Source organism: Nerophis ophidion, linkage group LG21 (assembly GCF_033978795.1).
Source record: "Nerophis ophidion isolate RoL-2023_Sa linkage group LG21, RoL_Noph_v1.0, whole genome shotgun sequence".
Lineage (NCBI taxonomy): Eukaryota > Metazoa > Chordata > Actinopteri > Syngnathiformes > Syngnathidae > Nerophis > Nerophis ophidion.
The window spans coordinates 32,680,260-32,690,832 of record NC_084631.1 but is presented as its reverse complement, the minus strand read 5'-3'; the positions used below and the strand labels follow the sequence as shown (position 1 = coordinate 32,690,832).

General features: G+C 42.1%; 2 protein-coding genes across 2 annotated transcripts in view; one reads left to right on the top strand and one right to left on the bottom strand.

Moving 5' to 3' along the window:
• The window catches only part of col9a2 (procollagen, type IX, alpha 2), a 317,373-nt gene that overhangs the window by 122,645 nt on the left and 184,155 nt on the right, over window positions 1-10,573 (top strand). The window lies entirely within an intron of this gene.
• The window catches only part of angpt2b (angiopoietin 2b), an 80,279-nt gene that overhangs the window by 30,583 nt on the left and 39,123 nt on the right, over window positions 1-10,573 (bottom strand). Inside the window, exons 4-5 of the mRNA XM_061882495.1 lie at window positions 7,166-7,398; window positions 158-282 (exon numbers count right to left, since the gene is read on the bottom strand). Coding sequence (XP_061738479.1) covers window positions 158-282; window positions 7,166-7,398 — 358 coding nt within the window. The remainder of the gene's footprint in view (window positions 1-157; window positions 283-7,165; window positions 7,399-10,573) is intronic.

Here is a 10,573-nt window from a genome sequence, read left to right as displayed (position 1 = left end):
GAGTCCAGTAGCGACGTGCTTTACACCTGTGGCCGGCCCAAGCGATTATGACACCTGATTCTGATCATTTGGATGGGTGGCCAAATACTTTTGGCAATATAGTGTATTTTCACAAAACATTGCTGGAGAAGATCAATAACCTTTAAAGTTGCTCTACCTTGACCGAGTGGGTGGAGTTGGGGAGGTGTATGCCATATATTCCACTCGCTGTTTGTCCAGACTGCAGAATCTCTGAACAGTCCCTGAAAGTCAGCGGCTCCTCCTTGGGCACCTTTGAGATTTCTGTAAGGGGGAAAAAAAAAAAACATTGTAAGTACAGTTTGCGGTTCACTTGTTGCCATCTCAGTGCACTGCGGGTGTTAAAGTTGAGTACACTGACATTCAGTTCAGTTCAGTTTCAGTTTATTTAGATCAGGGGTCTCAAACTCAATTTACCTGGATGCAGAAACTGGGTGAGGCTGGGCCGCAAGAAAAGATGTCTTAAAAAATCCAACATGCACTTTTTAATGAATTCCCCTTCTATGAATGGCTTTCCCGCCCTAGCAACATACTTGCCAACCCTCCCCATTTTTCCGGGAGACTCAGTGCACCTCCCGACAATCTACCGGTGCAACCATTGTCCCGAATTTGTCCCAATTTTCACCCGGACAACATTATTAAGGGCGTGCCGTGACTGCACTGCCTGTAATGTCCTCTAGAGCAGTGGTTCTCAAATGGGGGTACGCGTACCCCTGGGGGTACTTGAAGGTATGCCAAGGGGTACTTGAGATTTTTTTTAAATATTCTAAAAAAAATAGCAACAATTCAAAAATCCTTTATGAATATATATATTGAATAACATTTCAAGTAAATATGAATGTAAGTTCATAATGTGTGAAAAGAAATGCAACAATGCAATTGTTGACAGTTAGATTTTTTCGTGGACATCTTCCATAAATATTGATGTTAAAGATTTCTTTTTTTTTATGAAGAAATGTTTAGAAATAAGTTCATGAATCCAGATGGATCTCTATTACAATCCCCAAAGAGGGCACTTTAAGTTGATGATTACTTCTGTGTGTAGAAATCTTTATTTATAATTGAATCACTTTTTTTTTTCAAATAGTTCAAGAAAGACCACTAAAAAATGATGTTATACAATTTAATAAATCAGAAACTGATGACATAGTGCTGTATTTTACCTCTTTATCTCTTTTTTTCAACCAAAAATGCTTTGCTCTGATTAGGGGGTACTTGAATTATAAAAATGTCCATGGGGGTACATCACTGAAAAAAGGTTGAGAACCACTGATCTAGAACTCATATGGAAACGGGGTTTGTATTATTCAATATACATATTTATAAAAGATTTTGGAATTGTTGCTATTTCTTAGAATATCTTTAAGATATCTCACTTACCCCTTGGCATACCTTCAAGTACCCCCAGGGGTACGCGTACCCCAATTTGGGGACTACTGCTCTACAACATGTCATCGCGTCCGCTTTTACACCACACAACCAGCGTACCGGCTCTGTAGCATGTTGTATGAGGCTTAAGCAGATCCTCGTAAGTTGCTGCAAGGCATACTTGCTCAACAGCCATACAAGTCACACTGAGGGTGGCTCTATAAAGAAGTTTAACACTGTTACAAATATTCACCACACTGTGAACCCACACCAAACAAGAATGACAAACACATTCCGGGAAAACATCCGCACCATAACACAACTTAAACACAACAAAACAAATACCCAGAACACCTTGTAGCCCTAACCCTACCGGGCTAAAATATCATCATCATCAGCCATTGTCAGTCCACTGCTGGACGAAAGCCTCAGCACATTTCTGCCATTTGGCGTATTTTTCATGCTGGTTATTAGCCTACACCTTCCATGCTGGCTTGGTGCAGGTTGGAAGAGGTATTTTATGTCAGAGATCCTTCTCCTAGACTAATTGCCTTACTGGGCTGTTGAATTTAGTCTGTCTTGTTTGTTGTCTGCGCCCCATTTACCCAGGGACCGCAAACGGTTCTTTGTGTGCATTTTATAGACGTTAGTTGGGACTCACTAACCCCACACACAACCTCCCATCTCATGCCTGGATGTAGTTTAACGTCATACCCAGGGCTACAATATACACCACCTCAACCGAAGCAAGTGGGGGGTGGGGGGGTTTGGTGGTAGCGGGGGTGTATATTGTAGCCCGGAAGAGTTAGGGCTGCATGGGATTCTGTTGTGTTTATGTTGTGTTACGGTGCAGATGTTCTCCCGAAATGTGTTTGTCATTCTTGTTTGGTGTGGGTTCACAGTGGGGCGCATATTTGTAACAGTGTTAAAGTTTTTTTTTTTTACGTCCAGCCTCAGTGTGACCTGTATGGCTGTTGATCAAATATGTCTTGCAATAACACTGGTGCGTTTGAAATAGCCAGATACAACATATAACTGGGCTTGCACGCTGTTAGTGCAGAATGTAGAGTATGCTAAAGACAATGCCATCATGGCACCCTCCGAATATCGTTGATTGGGTAACAATCGACAGGAATTCGAAAGAATGGATGCCCTGGAATTCAGGGGTCTCCTGGGAAAATTGGGAGCGTTGGCAAGTATGGGCTGTCAATCGCCATCTATCTATCCATCTATCTATCTATCTATCTATCTATCTATCCATCCATCCATCCATCTAATTACCGATTCCGTTATCAACCGATACCGATATATACAGTCGTGGATCGAACACATTATTATGCCTAATTTTTTTGTGATGCCCCGCTGGATGCATTAAACAATGTAACAAGGTTTTACAAAATTAATCAATTCAAGTTATGGGAAAAAATGCCAACATGGCACTGCAATATTTATTATTGAAGTCACAAAGTGCATTATTTTTTTTTTTTAACATGCCTCAAAACAGCTGCTTGGAATTTGGGACATGCTCTCCCTGAGAGAGCATGTGGAGGTTGAGGTGGGCAGGGTAGGGGATAGCGGGCGTTGTATATTGTAGCGTCCCGGGAGAGTTAGTGCTGCAAGGGGTTCTGGGTATTTGTTCTGTCACGGTGCGGATGTTCTCCCGAAATGTGTTTATCATTCTTGTTTGGTGTGGGTTCACAGTGTGGCACATATTTGTAACAGTGTTAAAGTTGTTTATATGGCCACCCTCAGTGTGACCTGTATGGCTGTTGATCAAGTATGCCTTGCATTCACTTGTGTGTGTGAAAAGCCGTAGATATTATGTGATTGGGCGGGCACGCAAAGGCAGTGCCTTTAAGGTTTATTGGCGCTCTGTACTTCTCTCTACGCCCGTGTACCACTCCGTACAGCGGCGTTTTTAAAAAGTCATACATTTTACTTTTTGAAACTGATAATCATTATATTTTAAAGCATTTATCAGCCAATATCACCGGCAGTCCTGCGTCGTTAAATTTTATCTAAAGTAAATGCAGATTTTTCTACTGATATCATCTCCATAGCTTGTGTGTACCAGTCAGTATGTGTTGGACTATCAACATCCATCCATTTTTTTTTTAAATATTACCCTCTTTGTTTTGATGCATATTAAAAGAAATGCATTTTTACTCTTTGATGACACATTACTGAATTGATGGAGACCCCCAAGAATACAAGTTTGCAGTGTCATTGGGGTGTTTATATCAAGGAACATAGTTGTAAAATAGCGTAAGTGATATCACCACATGGACACGGCTGGAGATACCATACAGAAACACACGTGCACACTACTGAGCATCGAATCCCCTCAACAGTGTACAAAAGGGTCTATTTAGCATTCAATATACCTGCATCGCCAATTAAAACATACCTTACGTGGTACTGTGTAAATTAAAATATTTGTATAGAACAACTGAATCACGAAAAAATAAATAAATTAAATATTTAAACTTACTATTTGTTTGGACACATCCGAAGCCGTGTAAGCCAGTTGTACCGTGTGAAAGTGACGTGCCAAAATGTGATTGCCTGCTAAAAATGTATTTCCTTCGCAGGAACGCGCACCGCTTACTACATTACTTGGCTTCATCGGTCCACAGCGGATTATTAGGTGTAAGATCAACACTTTATCTTCGTGGTTATTGAAGCGATTAGTTTTCCGTGGCTTTCTATGGCTTCTTCCTGTTTTCCCAACTTGTGATTGGATACTCACTTGGGGCTCCCAAGTGAGTATCCAATCTTTTGACCACGACTGTATATTCAAAGATCAAAGATACTTTACGTTCGAACCTGCAAACTTAATTTTGTGCAAATATTAGCTCATTCGGAATTTGATGCCTGAGACATGTTTCAAAAAAGCTGGCATGAGTGGCAAAAAAGACTGAGAAAGTTGAGGAATGCTCATCAAACACTTATTTGGAACACCCCACAGGTGAACCGGCTAATTAGGAAACAGGTGGGTGCCATGATTGGGTATAAAAGCAGCTTCCATAAAATGCTCCGTCGTTCACAAATAAAGATAGAATACTATTAACCGCAACATGTAAGTGTAAAAAAACCCCGATATGTAGCATTTAATGCTACATTTTAATCACAATCACGATTTTGGCTGCCATCATTAAATGAGGGGTGATGGTCAGCGATATTAACATTTAAAAAGCATATAAAATTTAAAGGGGAACATAATCAACAGACCTATGTAAGCGTCAATATATACCTTGATGTTGCAGAAAAAAGACCATATGTTTTTTTAACCGATTTCCGAACTCTAAAAGGGTGAATTTGGCGATTTAAGCGCCTTTCAATTGTTCGCTGTCGGAGCGCTGACCTTTCACCCGTGACGTTGCATCGTGAAGCGACCCGCCATTTTCTCAAACACATTACACACACCAATTCAAATCAGCTCTGTTATTTTCCGTTTTTTCAACTGTTTTCCCTTACCTTGGAGACATCATTAACAGTGCAATACGATTTTAACAGTGCAATACGATTTCATACGATTTCATAACATGGTCACTACTGCCTACTTTGTCTTGTTATATTCTTATTTTACTGTTATATTGTTATTCCCATTGTTTTTATTCTTTTTGTAATATTTCTCTATTTTGTTTCCTTTTAAACCCCCATTATTTACTTTTTTACTTTTTTTTTTTTTTAATTGATCTCAACTCTGTACACTGCTGCTGGAATTTTAATTTTCCTGAAGGAACTCTCCTGAAGGAATCAATAAAGTACTATCTATCTATCTATCTATCTATCATGCCTCGTCGGTGTGTTGTCGGAGGGTGTAACAACACGATCAGTTGCAGATTCAAGTTGCAACAGTGGCCAAAAGATGCGAAAGTCCCTCGTTTGTTCTGCACACTGTACCAACTACAGCTATGCTATAACAGAGATGGCAAGAATGTGTGGATATCCTACCACATTTAAAGCAGATGCATTTCCAACGACAAAGTCAACGAAATCACAAAGGTGAGTTTTGTTGATGTTATTGATGTAGAGTGTGCTAATCAGACATATTTGCTCAAGGCATGACTGCAAGCTAATCGATCCTAACATGCTATTTAGGCTAGCTGTATGTACATTTTGCATCATTATGCCTCATTTGTAGCTATATTTGCATCCAGCCTTTCCCTCCACCCATGCCAAACAAACACATACCAATCGTTGGTAAGAAGGCGATCGCCGAATTCGTCCGCGCTTCCCCTCGTGCCGTTGTCTGTCGTGAAATGGCTCAATAGTTTCAGTTTCTTCTTCAATTTCATTTTCGCTATCTGCCTCCACACTCCAACCATCCGTTTCAAAACATGCGTAATCTGTTGAATCGCTTACGGCTCTGAAATCCGAGTCTGAATCTTCTCTAATATCGCTATACCTTTCTGTTCTATCCGCCATGTTTGTTCCTAGTGGCTTAACGCAGTTACGTCACAGGACAATAGACGGGTGGATATAACGACGGTTGAAATCAGGCACTTTGAAGCCGTTTTTCGGGATGTTGCGTGATGGGTAAAATTTTGAGCAAAAATTTGAAAAATAAAATAAGCCACTGGAAACTGATTTTTATTGGTTTTAACCCTTCAGAAATTGTGATAATGTTCCCCTTTAAGCCTTTGATTCCCCGTTGACGTAGCCACGCCCACGCTAGAGGCCAAGGGCACGTAGTTCCAGGACCTCGCCTTGTCTCTTTGGAGTCGCACGAGCAGGCAAAATAGAATCCGGAGACACTTTTTATTTTACCAAAGTTCTGGCGATACACGCTCCTCGTTAAATGCATATATATATTTTTTTTTTTTCTCATTTAATATTGATTGGCACCTAGTCTGTGAATGTGAGCATGAATGTTGTCTGTCTCTAGGTGTTGGCCCTGTGCTGAGGTGGCGACTTGTCCAGGGTGTACACCGCCTTCCGCCCGAATGCAACTGGGATAGGCTCCAGCCCCCCCGCGATCCCAAAATGGATGGATGGCGATATATGTATGTATGTATGTATATGTATGTATGTATGTATGTATATATATATATATATATATATATATATATATATATATATATATATATATATATATATATATATATATATATATATATATATATATATATATATATATATATGTATATATATATGAACCTCTTCTCTAGCCTATTCAGCCGCTTTCCGTCTGGCACTAGTGTTTGACTTGTTTCCATTCAATAGGGTAGCAATATTTCAGATGTTATATAGTGTAGGGCAGTGTTTCTTAACCATAGGGCAAGGGCCCACTGTCGCCCCCTAGAGAACCACCAAAAAAGTAGTTTCTCAGCTGTGGTCCTTAAAAGCCGCAGCTATATTCAGTCCCGGGGGCTGGACCTTCTGTGTGGAGTTTACATGTTCTCCCCGTGACCCCAAAAGGGACACGCGGTAGGAAATGGATGGATGGATTTGTACATTTTCAGAATGTGCTTGTTCTATTCTTAAACAAAGAAAACTATCTTTAAAATTGTCTTTATTTTGAAATTATCGTGCCGTGATTTTACCGGTCCGGCCCACTTTGGAGTAGATTTTTCTCCATGTGGCCCCCCCATCTAAACTGAGTTTGACACCCCTGGTTTAGACCGAAGTCACATTTGATATGAGCGGATTCCAATCGGATTTGGACTACCTCCTGATGTGGTCTGAATCTGACGCACAAAGATCACATCTGGCAAAAAAAAACAAGGTTTGCCATGTCGCGTAAACGGATTATTGATCCGATTCGTCCGCTTACCATTGCAGTGGTTGACCAAAGCCAGGAGCTGGCCCACGGTGTCAGTGAGCAGGGCCTGTTGTCTCTGCAGTGCCGTGCTGTTGAGAGCCGCGCTGCCCAGCTGGCCCTGGAGCCGGGCCACCAGACCGCTCTGCCTGTGCATCAGCTCCTGCAACTGCTGCTTCTCTCTCTGCAAGCCCTGCAACTCCATCTCATAGCGAGCCTCCAGCGTCACCAACCTCTCTTCTAGAACGCTGAAACGACATCACAGGTTATCCCATTGGGGTGAGTTTTTCCTTGCCCTGAGGTGGGATCTGAGCCCAGGATGTCGTTGTGGCTTGTGCAGCCCTTTGAGACACTCGTCATTTAGGGCTATATAAGCAAACATTGATTGATCGATTGAGGTCATTTTACACAGGATGAGTAAATACTAGGGGTGTAACGGTACGTGTATTTGTAACGGTACGTGTATTTGTATTGAACCATTTCCGTACGGCGGTTTCGGTTCGGTCCGGAGGCGTACCGAACGAGTTTCCACACGGACATGTTAGGTAGCGGACTGCAGGTTGTGTAAAAAATGCAGAGCCGGGCTAGGACAACATGCAAAAGCCAGAGCTGGAAGACCCTCCTGCCTCGTTAACATCTCCCCTACGGGAACACTTTGGCTTCGCGGTGCGATACAACAATGGAGGACGGAGGTTTGCCGACATTGTTCAGCAGCAAGAGGGTATGCCTCTGCTAAAACGTCAAACATGCTAACCCCTTTGAAGCGGCACCACCCCCAAGTCAACCTCGCTTTAAGGAAGAGAAAGAGGAGAGTGGTGCAAACACCGCATTCAAGCAGCCTCTCCCCGGCGAGTCAGGCAGGGCTAAAGCAATAACAAATGTTTTTATAGCAGCACATTTAAGACCATCCATCCATCCTATTTCTACCGCTGTTGCTGTACTGCATTAAAACTAGATTTTGACCCACTTCTATGGTGGAAGAACAATAAGCCCATATACCCTCTTACTACCACACGGACATATTAGGTAGCGGACCGCAGGTTGTGTAAACAATGCAGAGCGAGGCACAACACTCGGCAGGCTAGCAGGGACCGGGCTAGGACAACATGCAAAAGCCAGAGCTGGAAGACCCTCCTGCCTCGTTAACATCTCCCCTACGGGAACACTTTGGCTTCGCGGTGCGATACAACAATGGAGGACGGAGGTTTGCCGACATTGTTCAGCAGCTAGAGGGTATGCTTCTGCTAAAACGTCAAACATGCTAACCCCTTTGAAGCGGCACCACCCCCAAGTCAACCTCGCTTTAAGGAAGAGAAAGAGGAGCTTGGTGCAAACACCGCATTCAAGCAGCCTCTCCTCGGCGAGTCAGGCAGGGCTAAAGCAATAACAAATGTTTTTATAGCAGCACATTTAAGACCATCCATCCATCCTATTTCTACCGCTGTTGCTGTACTGCATTAAAACTAGATTTTGACCCACTTCTATGGTGGAAGAACAATAAGCCCATATACCCTCTTACTACCACACGGACATATTAGGTAGCGGACCGCAGGTTGTGTAAACAATGCAGAGCGAGGCACAACACTCGGCAGGCTAGCAGGGACCGGGCTAGGACAACATGCAAAAGCCAGAGCTGGAAGACCCTCCTGCCTCGTTAACATCTCCCCTACGGGAACACGTTGGCTTCGCGGTGCGATACAACAATGGAGGACGGAGGTTTGCTGACATTGTTCAGCAGCAAGAGGGTATGCTTCTGCTAAAACGTCAAACATGCTAACCCCTTTGAAGCGGCACCACCCCCAAGTCAACGTCGCTTTAAGGAAGAGAAAGAGGAGCGTGGTGCAAACACCGCATTCAAGCAGCCTCTCCTCGGCGAGTCAGGCAGGGCTAAAGCAATAACAAATGTTTTTATGGCCGCACATTTAAGACCATCCATCCATCCATTTTCCACCGCTGTTGCTGTACTGCATTAAAACTAGATTTTGACCCACTTCTATGGTGGAAAAACAATAAGCCCATATACCCTCTTACTACCACACGGACATATTAGGTAGCGGACCGCAGGTTGTGTAAACAATGCAGAGCGAGGCATAACACTCTGAGGCTGAGTTGACTTGAAACTGTTTAATATTGCACTTTCTATATGTGGAAGAAAAGTTATGTCATTTTATTTCATCAGAGCAAAAACTGGAGGCAGTTTAATGTTGATTAACATGGACCCCGACTTAAACAAGATGAAAAACCTATCTGGATGTTACCATTTCGTGGTCAATTGTACGGAATATGTAATGTACTGTGCAATTACTGATAAAAGTCTCAATAAATCATTCAAAAAAAGCACTTTATATGTAGAAAAGGTTTTGTTAAGAAACCATTCTGAGCCTTATCTTATTTAGTTTTTATTTTATATATGTTGACCACATTAACCCTGGCAATTGACCTTGTGTGTATATGTATGTTATGCCATTGTTTACAAATGTGGTAAATAAATAGGCAAAAAAAATTATATTTTGTTGTTTTCTTACTGTACCAAAAATTAACCGAACCGTGACCTCTAAACCGAGGTACGTACAGAACAGAAATTTTTGTGAACCGTTACACCCCTAGTAAATACATCGAAAAATGGGCGATGGATAACATTTACTCAGTAACACATAATAAATATACACACACACACACACACACACACACATATATATATAGGGCTTCACGGTGGCAGAGGGGTTAGTGCGTCTGCCTCACAATACGAAGGTCCTGCAGTCCTGGGTTCAAATCCAGGCTCGGGATCTTTCTGTGTGGAGTTTGCATGTTCTCCCCGTGAATGCGTGGGTTCCCTCCGGGTACTCCGGCTTCCTCCCACTTCCAAAGACATGCACCTGGGGATAGGTTGATTGGCAACACTAAATTGGCCCTAGTGTGTGAATGTGAGTGTGAATGTTGTCTGTCTATCTGTGTTGGCCCTGCGATGAGGAGGCGACTTGTCCAGGGTGTACCCCGCCTTCCGCCCGATTGTAGCCAGCGCCCCCCGCGACCCCGAAAGGGAATAAGCGGTAGAAAATGGATGGATGGATATATATATATATATATATATATATATATATATATATATATATATATATTTACAGCCCGGCCCATGACCTATTTTTTTAAGAATTTACCTGAATGTGCATGAACTATTTCTGTTCAAAATTGTTTGAAATGTTTAAAATATTAACTGTCAGTTTGCTGTACTGTGCCAACTGTACTACTATATGAGTGCGTATTTTCTATTGTTTCATTGAAAATATAAAACAGCAAAGTCCATTTGGCTGTCATCCGTTTTAATTATGAGACACAGTTGTGTCAAATTCATGATTTTTTTTTTTTTAATTTCATGCTTAAAATGAAAAATTCTTACTCTGAAGAAGTAGTTTTATACTTGTG